The sequence below is a fragment of the Myxine glutinosa genome, chromosome 11, assembly GCF_964187855.1.
Source record: "Myxine glutinosa chromosome 11, kmMyxGlut1.1, whole genome shotgun sequence".
In the NCBI taxonomy this organism is placed as follows: Eukaryota; Metazoa; Chordata; class Myxini; order Myxiniformes; family Myxinidae; genus Myxine; species Myxine glutinosa.
Window position 1 is genome coordinate 56,409,337 of NC_136271.1, and position 17,091 is coordinate 56,426,427.

Here is a 17,091-nt window from a genome sequence, read left to right on the forward strand (position 1 = left end):
CATTAGTAAGTATTCAACAAGAGCCCCCAGTTCAATGTCGATTAGTAAGTATTCAACAAGAGCCCCCACTTCAATGTTCATTAGTAAGTATTCAACAAGAGCCCCCAGTTCAATGTCGATTAGTAAGTATTCCTCAAGAGCCCCCAGTTCAATGTCCATTAGTAAGTATTCAACAAGAGCCCCCAGTTCAATGTCGATTAGTAAGTATTCAACAAGAGCCCCCAGTTCAATGTCGATTAGTAAGTATTCAACAAGAGCCCCCAGTTCAATGTCGATTAGTAAGTATTCAACAAGAGCCCCCAGTTCAATGTCGATTAGTAAGTATTCAACAAGAGCCCCCAGTTCAGTGTCGATTAGTAAGTATTCAACAAGAGCCCCCAGTTCAATGTCGATTAGTAAGTATTCAACAAGAGCCCCCAGTTCAATGTCGATTAGTAAGTATTCAACAAGAGCCCCCAGTTCAATGTCGATTAGTAAGTATTCAACAAGAGCCCCCAGTTCAATGTTCATTAGTAAGTATTCAACAAGAGACCCCAGTTCAATGTCGATTAGTAAGTATTCAACAAGAGCCCCCAGTTCAATGTTCATTAGTAAGTATTCAACAAGAGCCCCCAGTTCAATGTTCATTAGTAAGTATTCAACAAGAGCCCCCAGTTCAATGTTCATTAGTAAGTATTCAACAAGAGCCCCCAGTTCAATGTTCATTAGTAAGTATTCAACAAGAGCCCCCAGTTCAATGTTCATTAGTAAGTATTCAACAAGAGGCCCCAGTTCAATGTCGATTAGTAAGTATTCATCAAGAGGCCCCAGTTCAATGTCGATTAGTAAGTATTCATCAAGACCCCCCAGTTCAATGTTCATTAGTAAGTATTCATCAAGAGCCCCCAGTTCAATGTCGATTAGTAAGTATTCATCAAGAGGCCCCAGTTCAATGTCCATTAGTAAGTATTCAACAAGAGGCCCCAGTTCAATGTCCATTAGTAAGTATTCAACAAGAGCCCCCAGTTCAATGTTCATTAGTAAGTATTCAACAAGAGCCCCCAGTTCAATGTCCATTAGTAAGTATTCAACAAGAGCCCCCAGTTCAATGTCGATTAGTAAGTATTCATCAAGAGGCCCCAGTTCAATGTCCATTAGTAAGTATTCAACAAGAGCCCCCAGTTCAATGTTCATTAGTAAGTATTCAACAAGAGCCCCCAGTTCAATGTCCATTAGTAAGTATTCAACAAGAGCCCCCAGTTCAATGTCCATTAGTAAGTATTCAACAAGAGCCCCCAGTTCAATGTTCATTAGTAAGTATTCAACAAGAGCCCCCAGTTCAATGTTCATTAGTAAGTATTCAACAAGAGCCCCCAGTTCAATGTCCATTAGTAAGTATTCAACAAGAGCCCCCAGTTCAATGTCCATTAGTAAGTATTCAACAAGAGCCCCCAGTTCAATGTTCAATAGCAAATATTCAACTGGAGCCTCCACCCAAGTTCGATGTCCAGCAGTAAATATTCAACAGAACCTCCCCCTTCCCCTCCCCCCATCTCCCAGTTCAGTAACCAGCGGTCTGCTTCGTGAGCCCTTGCCAAGCCAATACCCCGCGATCGGTAGGCGGTGTTAGAGGCTCCGCCCGAGCGAAATTGCGCTGTGGGACGGCGAGGTATCCATCCACCGTTTGATCGGCTATAAAAAGCCGGCAGCCTCGTATATCCGTCCGTTCAGCTTCTCTCCACCAGAACCTTTGCACGTAAAAGGCAAGAAGAGCGTCGCGTTCACCAACGGCCAAATGCGGTCTAGCCAGCAAGAGCGGCCTAATTGGCAAAGAAACAGCGAAATCCTCGATGATCTTTAACCCCTAGGATCCAATTGGAACATCCATCCCAGTTTTGCCTCTCCTGTCCCCCCTCCCCTCCCGAGTCGAGTAATGCCCCCGATGTTGCTCTTCCCCTTCCCGCACGCTGCGCCCATGAACGTCCGACCTCATGCATACAAGTGCCGCCCCTGAACTCCCCCCCCCCCCCCCGCCCTCCCGTCCGGGATCGTGTCGCGGCACACGGGATCCGAAGCTGCTCTAATTACCGAGCGACCCCTTTAAAAGCCGCGGGGGGCGGGCGGATGGGGCCCGCTTTCTAATTGCAAGCCGCGCTCGCTCGACGCGCTCTTCGCCTCCGCGCATCCGCGTCCCCACCCTCGCTCCTCCCCGGCGCCGCAGCCTTCGGCAAATGCAAAGCGGGACGGCCTCGGCATCGCTCGCTCCGAGGACCGCGGGCAGCACGAGTCCGACCGGCTCAGGGCGAGTCGGCACCTCGGCTTCCCCGGTCTCCAGCTCCGCAGCTGCACAGCCGGTGAGAGCCGAGGATGCATGCGTCCGTTGCACCTTGCGCCTTCTCGGGGGGGGGGGGGGGGGGAGTGTACGGGTGCCAGGTACTCGTATAGAATGGTATATCTACCCACATACCAAGCATGAACAATTTTTCCGATCCTCGGTGGTCTTTATGGAGGAAAGCTCGCGCGGGGTTCCGTGCACACAATGGCTGCTCGCGCGGGGTTCCGTGCACACAATGGCTGCTCGCGCGGGGTTCCGTGCACACAAGTCACAATGGCTGCTCGCGCGGGGTTCCGTGCACACAATGGCTGCTCGCGCGGGGTTCCGTGCACACAATGGCTGCTCGCGCGGGGTTCCGTGCACACAATGGCTGCTCGCGCGGGGTTCCGTGCACACAAGTCACAATGGCTGCTCGCGCGGGGTTCCGTGCACACAATGGCTGCTCGCGCGCGCTCACAATGCACAGACAGCGACAGGGGAAACGCTTTGTTCATCCACCGTGGGAACAGGTCGATCGTGCTCAGCTTCTGTACTGTGTGCATCGGTGTAGCAACGTCCGTGCCTGAGGCGCACATCCTCCGCAAACGTCCTGGATCTTGGAGACCTCCATTGGGGTCTCCGGGCTATATGGGATCTGCCGCTCCATGTGCGTCGTCGATGATGTTCCAATTCCATTGGAGATATGGAATGTCGCTCGTGAGACGACCCGGCGATACCACCTTCCCGTGCGTCTCGGTGCACCTTGCTCGCGCGACCCGGTGCAGCAGGTGCCACAGCCGCAGTGTAAACCAATCATCGCGGCGTTTATTGCGATCATCGCCTCGAAAGCTCCCGGAGTGAGACCTTTAATTGTTTGGAGAATTTGATTAAACCCAGCGGATGGCAACAAGGGGCACGGGAGGGTCTTGTACGGTGTCGGGCAGGTGTACGAGAGGGGGATCCGGTGACCGAGTGCTGCACTGTTGCTGCCAGGATTGGGTGCGCAGTGCGGGGTTCGTGCATTGCGGCAAGCGGGCCACGCGTGCGCCCTGCGTGTGTGCTGTGCACGAGACACGACCGTGCACCGTATGGCTCTCGCGCTTGTGATCACGAGGGTCGCGCTGGGACCTGCGCGAGCGGTTAAATAAATAAAAGCCTCCAGTGCGGCTGCGATTTAAAATATCCACGGACGTGGAGATCAAGTAAGGTGTCTTCCCAGGAATTATAAGAATAGGTATATATACCTGGACGAGGTCGAAGGGGATGCTTGCGAGCTCCCTGGGTTCGAATCCATACAGGACCATATACTGTCGGATCGGTGTGTGCATGAACGTCACACGGTGTGCCGCCCCTCGGGTGCACATTAAGCCGGGTGTCCCGTCTGCTAGCATTAGTCGGTGCACGTTAAATATCGGATAATGATCGTTGCGGTGGAGAATGAGAGGAGATCTAAATAAATAATTCAACTTACAGATCGCTTGATCCAACTAGAACGGCACTCGTAGTCTCACCTTGTGCATTCATTCTTAACAAAAAGTTGAACACGCTACTATCATGGCCCATATACCTGCATCATGCATGTATGACGTCAGTTTCTTGGCATAGGTTATGAAAGTCATAAATTTAATTCTTCACTCACATCGGGTCGTAGATCAGATACATGAAGTTTCTGATTTTTCGGGTAAGGATTTCAATTCAACCAATTATGGCTGGATTACCACTTCAACGATGACGTCGTCGTCATCACTCTATATACCTCATGGGGAGTTGATGACATGCAGAGTTTCAAAAAAAAAAAAATTCTCTATACCCTACCTTTCACCTGGGTCTTTTCTCTTCTACCGTCACATGGTTTAGATACATCTCACTGGTTCGTGAAATCAAAATTGTTGAGGATCCCCTGATGCAGTGCCCCCTGTTTCCAGTAAGCTGATACTCATTTTGCAGACCTCGGAAGGATGACGGGCTGAGGCAACCTACCTGATGTTATCTAACTGCACGACAATGGCTCAACCTCAAGACCCTAAAATCTTAAGTTAGCCATCTTAACTGTTAAGGTAACACCAGGTTGAGTAAAATGATAAGGAACCACAAACGGAGAGAACAATATAGGGGGCAGCAACCTGATGAAGGAGACAAATAGGGGACAGCAACCTGATGAAGGGGACAAATAGGGGACAGCAACCTGATGAAGGGGACAAATAGGGGACAGCAACCTGATGAAGGGGACAAATAGGGGACAGCAACCGGATGAAGGGGACAAATAGGAGGCAGCAACCTGATGAAGGGGACAAATATGGGACAGCAACCTGATGAAGGGGACAGCAACCTGATGAAGGGGACAAATAGGGGACAGCAACCTGATGAAGGGGACAAATAGGAGGCAGCAACCTGATAAAGGGGACAAATCGTGGGCAGCAACCTGATGAAGGGGACAAATAGGAGACAGCAACCTGATGAAGGGGACAAATAGGAGGCAGCAACCTGATAAAGGGGACAAATCGTGGGCAGCAACCTGATGAAGGGGACAAATAGGGGACAGCAACCTGATGAAGGGGACAAATAGGAGGCAGCAACCTGATGAAGGGGACACATTGGGGACAGCAACCTGATGAAGGGGACAAATAGGGGACAGCAACCTGATGAAGGGGACACATTGGGGACAGCAACCAGATGAAGGGGACAGCAACCTGATGAAGGGGACAAATAGGAGACAGCAACCTGATGAAGGGGACAAATAGGAGACAGCAACCTGATGAAGGGGACAAATAGGAGGCAGCAACCTGATGAAGGGGACAAATAGGAGGCAGCAACCTATCTTCCAAGACCTTCCACTCTTTAGTCGATCATCTCAACCACTCATCAATGCTTGAACCATAAAATAATAACATATCTGCATGGGTGTGCGCAGATTGGCTGTGTGTAATCAACGGCATTTTGTGGATGAAAAACCTTTGATCGATGTATGAGGAAAGCAATATTGTTCACAGGTAGAGCTTGCATGCTCACCTATGTGCTAACTCGGTATTGGAACAATGGATGGAATCAACAGAATGTTCATTGAGGTATGTATGCTAACCACTGTGGGAAGCAAGGAGATACTCGCGTTTCGGGCATTCACCCTTCATGAACAAAAGAGGGAACTTCAATCAACGACCTGTCGATTACATCCATTGTTCTATCTGTCCGCCGATGCAGATCGATACTCGCCTTCACCAGCAAACAAAAGGGTCAAAACAATTGAGGGTCGACAACGTTAAAAAAAAGTAGATTAGAATATGTAGTTATATCACGAGTACATAAAACACATGTACCTAAAATTTGCGTACATAAAACACACATATAAAACACGTGTACCTAAAACACGAGTACATAAAACACGTGTACCTAAAACACGAGTACATAAAACACATGTACCTAAAACACGAGTACATAAAACACAAGTACCTAAAACACGAGTACATAAAACACGAGTACATAAAACACGAGTACATAAAACACGAGTACATAAAACACGAGTACTTAAAACACGTGTACATGAAGCACGAGTACATAAAACACGTGTACATGAAACACGTGTACCTAAAACACGAGTACATAAAACACGTGTACCTAAAACACGTGTACCTAAAACACGTGTACCTAAAACACGAGTACATTAAACACGTGTACCTAAAACACGAGTACATAAAACACGTATACCTAAAACACGTGCACCTAAAACACGTGTACAGAAAACACGAGTACATAAAACACGAGTACTTAAAACACGTGTACATGAAGCACGAGTACATAAAACACGTGTACATGAAACACGTGTACCTAAAACACGAGTACATAAAACACACGTACCTAAAACACGAGTACATAAAACACGAGTACATAAAACACGAGTACATAAAACACGAGTACATAAAACACGAGTACTTAAAACACGTGTACATGAAGCACGAGTACATAAAACACGTGTACATGAAACACGTGTACCTAAAACACGAGTACATAAAACACGTGTACCTAAAACACGTGTACCTAAAACACGTGTACCTAAAACACGAGTACATTAAACACGTGTACCTAAAACACGAGTACATAAAACACGTATACCTAAAACACGTGCACCTAAAACACGTGTACAGAAAAAACGAGTACATAAAACACGTGTACCGAAAACACATGGACCGAAAACACGTGTACATAAAACACGTGTACAGAAAACACAAGTACATAAAACACGTGTACCGAAAACACGTGTACATAAAACACGTGTTCCTAAAACATGAGTGCATAAAACACGTGTATCTAAAACACGAGTACATAAAACACATGTACCTAAAACACGAGTGCATAAACACATGTACCTGAAACATGAGTACATAAAACATGTGTACCTAAAACACGAGTACATAAAACACGTGTACCTAAAACATTAGTACATAAAACACGTGTACCTAAAACATGAGTACATAAAACACGTGTGCCGAAAACACAAGTACATAAAACACGTATACTTAAACACACACATACCTGAAACACGTGTATATAAAACACGGGTACCAAAAACACGTGTACAAAAAACATCCCTACATAAAACACGCGTACCTAAAACACACGTACATAAAACACCATAAACCAAACATACCAAAAACACGCATACCAATAACAAAGTGTACCTATAACCACGTGTACCTATAACATACCTATAACCCCAAAAGCCTGAAACACATACACCGAAAACAGGCATATGTATAACACACGTGCAGTCGTGGCCAAAAATATTGGCACCCTTGCACTTTTTTGAAATACCTCACAATTTTCTCTCAAAATAAGTTGAAATTGACAAAAGCATTTGGTCTGCACAATTCTTTATTTCACTGTTAATATTACAGGACCGTTGTTTTTTATTCAGAACTTAATATAATATCCTTTTAAATAAAAAAATTAATAGAAATGGCTTTGGAAATAATTTGGTAGCACAGCCTTTGGACAAAATAACTGCAGTCAAGTGCTTCCTATAGCCATGAATAAGCTTCCTACACCTCTACTGGCAGTTTGGCCCCCTCTTCTTGTGCAAACTGCTCCATTTCTCCCAGATTTGCAGGGTGCCTTCTCCCAACTGCTGTTTTCAGATCTCCCCACGGGTGTTCAATGGGATTTAGATGTGGACTCACTGCTTGCCAATTCAGAACAGTCCAGCGTTTTGTCTTGAACCATTCCTGGGTGCTTTTTGAAGTGTGTTTGGGGTCATTGTCCTGCTGCAAGACCCATGACCTTCGACGGAGACCCAGCTTTCTGATGCTAGGTTGAACATTGCGCTCCAAAATTCCTTGGCAATCTCCTGATTTCATGATGCCATGCATACATGCAAGGCACCCAGTGCCAACACAGCCACCCCAGAACATTACTGAACCTCCTCCATGTTTGACTGTAGGGAAAGTGTTCTTTTCTTTGAAGGCTTCATTTTGTTTTCTGTAAACATAGAGATGATGTGTTTTACCAACAAGCTCTAATTTGGTCTCATCTGTCCACAGGATATTCTCCCAGAAGGATTTTGGCTTGTTCATGTGTGTTTTGGAAAACTCCAGTCGGGCTTTCTTAAGTCTCTCTCTAAGCAGTGGGATCCTGCATAGAACCTCCTTCCATTGAGTTGTTGACGGATGGTGCGAGTTTAAACTGTGCGTCTGAAGGTCAGTTTGAATCTGTTTGGCAGTTGATCGAGGTGCTTTCTCCACCATACGAACAATCCTTCGCTGCAATCTTCGATCGTTTTCTCTTTCTAAGTCATCCACATCCAGGGAGGTTGGCTACAGTGGCATGAACCTTAAACTTCCTGATCACATTGCGTAGTGGACAAAGGAACATAAAGGTCTCTGAATATGGACTTGTAGCCTTGAGATTGTCCATGCTTGGCTACAATCTTGTGTCTGACCTCCTCAGACAATTCTCTGGTTTTCTTTCTTTTCTCCATGCTCATTGAACTCTCCATGCTAAGCTTATTTTATATGAACACACAGTGACACAAAACAGCAGAATAACTCCTTTTCTCCATTCAAACTGGTTGAATGAATGATTTTTATGTTGCAGGCACCTTCAACTCACCATAGGTGAGTTCAATTCCAAAGTAAAGGAGAATCACCTGCTTGAAATCTAATTATTTCTAACAACTTCTGAAAGGTGCCAATAATATTGTCTGGGCCATTTTAGGATTTCTGTGTGGAATAAGCTAAGATTTATTGTTTTTTCAACTTTTTTTGTTTTGTTCCAATGGAAACCTAAGAACTACATATGTGGTTACCAAAACATTTTTTTTATTTCAACAATTTTCTGGAAGAAATGGCGCATTATTTGAAAAAAGTGCAAGGGTGCCAATATTTTTGGCCACGACTGTATGTATGTATGTATGTATGTATATGTATGTATGTATGTATGTTTGTGTGTATGTATGTATGTGTATATATGTGTGTATGTATATACCTTCTAGATTTAACAACAGCTTGGCCCATCTCCACCAAATTCTGCCTACGTGCTGGAGGTACTGTGAGGCCAGTAAGGGCACAATTAAAATTGGCCCTTTTACCTCCTGACGTTGGGGTAAGATGATCCAGACAAAAGGCAGAGTAATGTATGCACATTAATGTCGGTCAAATTTGAAGCAAATACGTGTTAATAGATGCATCAAACTCAATTATTTATTATAATGGGAAAAGGGAGGTACAAACATAATTGTTTTCTATGAATGGCTGTGGGCTGCATATATGGCTGTGGCTGTGGCTGAATGGCTGTGGGCTTGGAGCGTCACGTGAAAAAGTAAGTACACCCCATGTAAAGTTTTGACTTTTTCAACATACAGACTTGGCATTTAATATGGAATATTTTTTTTGGGGGGTGAACTTACTTTTCAAGATGACTTAGAACCAAAAGTTCATTGGAATTATGTTGAAATTATTCGAGATTTTGTTAACGTGACCTTTAAAAGAAACAAAAACCACATTTGACATTTCGAAACAAATAAATTGATCCTTGAAAGTGATGTAAACTGATATCGAACTCAATTCACGGACAGTACTGTGTTAAACTTCTGTGCGTTTTCCAGAAGTATCTCTTTATTTTGCACATTAGCCAAAATTTTTTAAACAAAAACAAAAGTTAAATTACGACTGGGATTACGGACAGTAAAATTACAGTTCAGTACTTCAGGTAATCCCCACGAGCATTCAGGAGAGCACGTACACGTTGAGGCATGCTGTTCACGAGATTTGCCAAGGATTGGACAGGAATCGCTTGCCATGCAGTGACAATAGCCTGCTGCAATTCACGCACAGAGGTCGGCTGCTGGTCCAAGTGGTCGATTTGACGCGTTAATTCTGCCCACAAGTTCTCTATCGGATTCATATCCGGGGACATGGCAGGCCACTCCATATGCTCGACACCACGGTCAGCAAGAAAGCGTTGGATCATGCGAGCACGATGAGGCCGTGCATTGTCATCTTGGAAGACAGTTTCCTCAAAAGGCTGCACGAGCAAATGGAAGCAATGTTTCTTCCAGAATGGCCCTGTACTTGAACTGGTTCAGGTTTCCATTCATAACAACCAGGTCAGTTTTGCCCCCTGCATGAAAAGCAGCCCAAACGGTCACCCCACCACCTCCAGCTTGGACTCTTGGCACTATACAATCTTTGTTGTAGGCTTCATGCACTTGTCTGCACACTCGGACGCGGCCATCTTGATGATAGACCAGAAATCTAGACTCGTCACTGAAGATCACGTGATTCCAGTGTCCTGGCTGCCATTGACGGTGCTCTCTGGCCACTGCAATCGGCGCTGGCGGTGTTGCCTGGTCAGGCGTGCCTTTCTCAGGGGACGTCTGGCACGATAGCCTGCTTGAACCAGTCGTTGGTTGACTAGCCTTCTGGATACAGGCACATTTGTCAGTTGCTGCCACTCAGCCCTAAGCCGATTAGCTGACTTGGTACGGCCATTGCGGACTAACCGGTGCAGCTGGCGATCATCCCTCCTTGTGGTTCTCCGGGGACGTCCTGGCCTCGGTATTGGAGTAGGGACACCCCTCTGAGCATTTCCTTTCAGGATCTTTGACACCTGACCTTGAGTGATGCCATACTGCCGAGCAATAGCACGCTGTTTCATGCCGTAATTTCGTAAAGCCACCACTCCATGACAAACAGCATTGTCGAGTTGACGGACCATCTCCAGAGGAAGCGGCAATAACTTTTGGAGCCGTGCAGCAATTGTTTTCCACTAATAAAGAACGCAACAACCCTTGTATACCTGACTGTGAAGCCAATCATCAAATGCACCTGTCCGTACATTTTGCCACGCCACCTGTGATATAATCCTGTTGTTGACTTCTTGCTGTGACAGACAATCAGTGACATGATTCTTTTAACAAATAAATCACCGAAGTGTAAAAGAAACTCACCAGATTGATATACTGAGTTAAGAAAGTAAACCCAAAAATCAAGACAAAAAAATATATTCCATATTAAATGCCAAGTCTGTATTTCAACATACAGCTATTTGATCTTCATTTCAACAATATTGATAGACAAAGGTGATATAATATAACAAATATCATGAAACATTTACATTTTGTAGTCCATTGTATAATTTAAATAAACATAAATGCAAATTTCGCATGCGGAAAAAGTAAGTACACCCTTGGCTTTAATAGGTGGTATTGCCCCCTTTGGTAGAAACAACGTCAAGTAGGCGTTTCTTATAACTGTCTACCAGTCTCTGACATCGACTGGGAGAAATTTTTGCCCACTCCTCCATGCAGAATTATTTCAGCTGTGCGATGTTTGAGGGGTTTCTTGCATGCACAGCTCGTTTCAAATGCCCCCACAACATCTCGATGGGATTTAGATCCGGGCTTTGACTTGGCCATTCCAGAACCCTCCATTTATTTCTTTTCAGCCATTCCTTGGTGGATTTACTGGTATGTTTAGGGTCATTGTCATGTTGCAAGGTCCACCCTCGGTTGAGCTTCAACTTTCCGACAGATGGCCTCAAATTATCCTCAAGCACCCTCTGGTACAATGAAGAATTCATAGTGGATTCTATGATGGTGAGCTGCCCGGGACCCTGAAGCAGCAAAGCTGCCCCAAACCATAATATTTCCACCACCATGCTTTACAGTTGGTATCAGGTTCTTGTGGTCAAATGCTGTCTTTGGTTTTTGCCAAACATGTCTTCTGGTACTGTGGCCAAATAGCTCTACCTTTGACTCATCTGTCCAGAGCACATTATTCCAGAAGTGCTGGTCTTTGCCTCGGTGTTCATTGGCAAACTTTAGTCTTGCCCTGATGTTCTTTCTGGACAGCAAATGTTTCCTCCTGGCACACCTCCCATGTAGATCAAATTTGTGCAGCCTCTTTCTCATGGTAGACTCGTGCACTTTGACAACAACAGTGGCAAAAGTTACCTGTAGGTCCCGTGATGACATTATGGGGTTCTTAGAGACTTCTTTCAGCATATTGCGGTCTGCTCTCGGGCTGAACTTGCTGGGGCGGCCTGGCCTGAACAAGTTGGCAGTTGTTTGGAATCTTCTCCACTTGTAGATGATCTTCCGGACAGTCGAATGATTGATTTCAAATTGTTTGGAGATCTTTTTAAATCCCTTCCCAGACTCGAAGGCATCTACAACCTTCTTTCTGAAGGCTTCAGAGAGCTCTTTTGATCTCGGCATGGTGACGCCGCACACTTCAACAACAAAGAGCAATAGTACAGCAGATAACAACAACAATTGTGCATTTTATGAGAAAAGCATGAAATTTCTAACATAGTTAGTGCTTACCATAAGGTTTATTTTCAGATGTGGAGGGAAGTCAGATTTGACCTCTGAGGACCGTGAGAGGTCAAATCCAAAATGGCCGCCAGTCCACCAAGTCCAATGTTCAAACGCGCTTAATTTTGGAACCAAATAGTGCAGAAAAACATTATAGGTGTCATTTCCAACTGAATTGGGGATGCCCATTCATTTGGTGATACTTTTGGTGGTGATACAGACCCGGTGGACTGGCGGCCATTTTGGATTTGACCTCTCACGGTCCTCAGAGGTCAAATCTGACTTCCCTCCACATCTGAAAATAAACCTTATGGTATGCACTAACTATATTCGAAATTTCATGCTTTTCTCATAAAATGCACAATTGTTGTGATGTGAGAGCTTATCCGCCTTACTACAAACCAAACTAAATGTCTGAGGTTTAAATAAGACAGGTTCCTCCAAGATCCTCTCCAACGATGTTCTAATCATTTGCACCTGATCTGGTGCACCTGATTCTAATTTTACGTATTTGAAGTGGTGATAAATGTAGGGGTGTACTTACTTTTTCCACATGCGAAATTTGCATTTATGTTTATTTAAATTATACAATGGACTACAAAATGTAAATGTTGCATGATATTTGTTATATTATATCACCTTTATCTATCAATATTGTTGAAATGAAGATCAAATAGCTGTATGTTGAAATATGTTGAAAAAGTCAAAACTTTACATGGGGTGTACTTACTTTTTCACGTGACTGTATGGCATTGTGCAATATATTTCCCTGGAACCACAATTCGCTGCTGCAGTGAGAATACATTCACTAAGTGTTTCACATTCTCCATGTTGGTCTTTGATCAGTATATCACAGAAGATCAGATTTTGTGTGAATTATATTGAGTACTTGCGGGATATGCTTCCACATTATAAGCAACAAGGAACCATGCTTCGTACGTATGTAGTATAATAAATAGAAGCTTTATGATTCTTATAGGCAAGCATCACCGACCTGCTGCTAGATATCAATTAAGTTTTTATTTCACAGTTGAAAATTATAGAAATTACAATCACTAGCAACGGGGGCGGGGCTCCAATTGGGAAGCCCAAATGAAAAGGCAAAATATCAGAAATTGAAGGTTTTTTTATATTTTAAACGATTCATATAAACATCCGTTGAATCATATCACATTCAAATCATCAAAATCTAAACAGTATCTTTAGAATTTCAATAAAAGCCACATCACTGTTCATATCGGTAAATATTATTCCATCGTGTTTCAAATCGTGATCGATACACTATGATCGTGATCGTGAATCGTGATCGATAATCGTGTTCACAATCGCTATGTCGTATGTACTCCCGATACGTGTACCAAATGCCCGATACGTGTCCCAAATTCCCGATACGTGTAACTGTACCAAATGAACAGTTAAAAGGATTTTGAGCCGACAGCTGTTACGACCTTGGCAAGATCGATGGAGACAGCGATCTGTTAGCGTATTCACCGCCCAAATAGCTATGTGGAATTCTCTCATGTAGAGATTAAACTTTACGGCTGTTACGGCCTTGGCAAGATCGTTGGAGACAGCGTTTATTATACTTTTAATGAAGGACACTGTCTCAAGCCCCAGTCCCCATCACGGATGGGGCTCAGCGGTTTACCCGAGCCTGACGGCGAAGGGCAAGGTACACGCTGGCCCGTCCAGTGTAGCGTGCATGTGGCCTCGGACATCGAAGGGCATTAAACGTTCATTAAACATTAAACGTTCATTAAAGGATTACAAAACGAAAAACATTACGAAATTACGTTCACACCGTCACGTCAAACACTACCGTGAACACATACATCGTCACAATGAGAACATCGTCACAATGGACGTAATGTGAACGTGCATGTTATGGACTCCCTATGCGGGAGTCCAAACCTGAGAATACTGGAGACAAAAGCTGAAATTGGGAAAACTAAATAGCCTATTTTGCTCCTGGAGATCCCGGGATTACCCACACAAAATATCGTTTCGATCGGTTGAGCCGTTTTTGCGGTACTTTCGAACAGACGGACAGACATTTGGTGAATTATAGTAAGATTTTGCCTTTTCATTTGGGCTTCCCAATTGGAGCCCGGCCCATAGGGCGGGTACCGTTGCTAATACCCCATAATGACAAAGAGAAAACAGGATTTTAGAAAGTTTTGCAAATTTATTAAAAAGAAAAAACTGAAATATCACATTTGCATAAGTATTCAGACCCTTTGCTATGACACTTGAAATTTAGCTCAGGAGCCTCCCATTTCTCTTGCTCATCTTTGAGATGTTTCTACACCTTGATTGGAGTCCACCTGTGGTAAATTCAATTGATTGGACATGATTTTTAAAGGCACACACCTGTCTATATAAGGTCTCACAGCTGACAATGCATATCAGAGCAAAAACCAAGCCATGAGGTCGAAGGGACTGCCTGCAGAGCTCAGAGACAGGATTGTGTCGAGGCACAGATTTGGGTATGGTTTGATGGGTATGTAATGGGTATGTTGGGTATGTAATGATGGCCTTGGTATGGTTCAACTTGGCTCGTTGCATTTGTTGGTGTGTGTGTGCTCGCAAACCAAACTCTAGAGTTTTTGTTCTTCTGTTTCTTTTGATTTAAATCTTTCATGTTGTAGTGAGCGTGATGGACGCGTTGAAATCTGCAGGCAGGGCCATCATTCGCATGCCCAGCACAGCAAGGCAAGATAGTGCATGACCCTGCTGACGTTGAAATCTTGCGAACGGGATTTGACAATGTTGAAAAGGTCAATTGACACCGAGTTGTATATTACTTTGCAGTTTATCACATTAACCTGTTATTTTAACCTCCATTTTTTGTTTTCCTTTCAGAATGTGAACCACAGCAAACTTAAAATACAAAGAGGGGTTCAAATAGTTCTAGCAAGGAGATATTTGTAATAGTGCAAGAAGCCCCAAGCCTTTTAAATACTAATTTAACATAGGACTACACGAGGATTAGTAAGAAAACATTTCCTTACTAATCATATATATATATATCTATATCTATATATATCAATATATATATATCTGTGCAGCGTCTGTCTTGTGTTGTCTTGTGTTGTGTTGTCTTGTGTTGTGTTGTCTTGTGTTGTGTTGTCTTGTGTTGTGTTGTGTCGTCTTGTGTTGTGTCGTCTTGTGTTGTGTTGTCTTGTGTTGTGTTGTCTTGTGTTGTCTTGTGTTGTGTTGTGTCGTCTTGTGTTGTGTTGTGTCGTCTTGTGTTGTGTTGTCTTGTGTTGTGTTGTCTTGTGTTGTGTTGTCTTGTGTTGTGTCGTCTTGTGTTGTGTTGTGTCGTCTTGTGTTGTGTCTTGTCACTGAACGACTTTCTCAAACTTTTGTGAAATCGTACTAAACTTCTGGTATGCACATATCTCTCCCGTCGGTATGTCCGAAGGGTATTTTTTTTTGAAGAATTTTCCAATTTTTTTTTTTGGGGGGGAAAATTTTCTTTTTCAACTTCAATTGTTTATAAAATGTGATATCACGTATATTACAAATACATTTGTGAAAAATAGTTTGAATTATGATTGGTTTAAACCATGACAAAACGGCAACTCGGGTAGTCATTTATCTATATATCTACACATCTGGGCAGTGTCTGTGTTGTCACTTAACGACTCCCTCAAACTTTTGTTTCCGTGGTTGTGAAGTGTTTTTAATAACGTTGTGGTGGTTTTGAATCACGTGGTGGTGAGGTATTTATAATTATGTGGTTGTGAAGTGTTTTTAATAACTGTTGTGGTGGTTTTGAATCACGTGGTGGTGAGGTATTTTGAATTATGTGGTGGTGAGGTGTTTTTAAATCACATGGTGGTGAGGTGTTTTGAATTATGTGGTTGTGAAGTGTTTTTAATAACGTTGTGGTGGTTTTGAATCACATGGTGGTGAGGTATTTTGAATTATGTGGTTGTGAAGTGTTTTTAATAACTGTTGTGGTGGTTTTGAATCACGTGGTGGTGAGGTGTTTTGAATTATGTGGTGGTGAGGTGTTTTTAAATCACATGGTGGTGAGGTGTTTTTAAATCACATGGTGGTGATGTGTTTTTAAATCACATGGTGGTGAGGTGTTTTTAAATCACATGGTGGTGAGGTGTTTTTAAATCACATGGTGGTGAGGTGTTTTGATTTACGTAGTGGTGAGGTGTTTTTAAATCACATGGTGGTGAGGTGTTTTTAAATCACATGGTGGTGAGGTATTTATAATTACGTGGTGGTGAGGTGTTTTGAATTACGTGGTGGTGAGGTGTTTTTAAATCACATGGTGGTGAGGTGTTTTTAAATCACATGGTGGTGAGGTGTTTTGAATTATGTGGTGGTGAGGTGTTTTTAAATCACATGGTGGTGAGGTGTTTTTAAATCACATGGTGGTGAGGTGTTTTGAATTATGTGGTGGTGAGGTGTTTTTAAATCACATGGTGGTGAGGTGTTTTTAAATCACATGGTGGTGAGGTATTTATAATTACGTGGTGGTGAGGTGTTTTGAATTACGTGGTGGTGAGGTGGTTTTTTTACGTGTTTTATGGCTGTGAGGTGTTTTTAATTTTGTGGTGGTGAGGTGTTTTTATTACGTGTTTTATGGCTGTGAGGTGTTTTTATTATGTGTTTTATTTTTTTATTTTTTTGTATACTGAATCGAGGCTCGTGAAAGAGCTGACATTTACTTCACAAACAGATCAACCAGACAAACAAAATATATAAAAAGAGGGAGCGGAAGACAAGAGAAGGGGAAGCACACAAACACTTGAGAGCACACAACATTTAAGAGCAGGGAGATGTGTGGGAGGGAGAGGGCTTGGGGGGGGGGGGCGTGGGAAGGGGGTGGGAGGGGGTGGGAGAAGTATAAAACACAAGAACACCAAGGACTTCCAGGACAGAAGTTGGTATTTCAAAAAAGTGGAATTGGGGTGAAATTAGCGGGAATAGAAAAGATCAAGGTTTTGGATGGGGGAAGATAAGAGATGGT

The 17,091-nt window shown here is 43.5% G+C and overlaps 1 protein-coding gene across 1 annotated transcript in view; it reads left to right on the top strand.

Annotated features, from left to right (window-relative positions):
- The first annotated feature begins 2,014 nt into the window (after positions 1-2,014).
- Positions 2,015-17,091, top strand: part of DYRK2 (dual specificity tyrosine phosphorylation regulated kinase 2) — a 62,982-nt gene continuing 47,905 nt past the window's right edge. Inside the window, exon 1 of the mRNA XM_068130708.2 lies at positions 2,015-2,333. Coding sequence (XP_067986809.1) covers positions 2,211-2,333 — 123 coding nt within the window. The 5' untranslated portion in view covers positions 2,015-2,210. The remainder of the gene's footprint in view (positions 2,334-17,091) is intronic.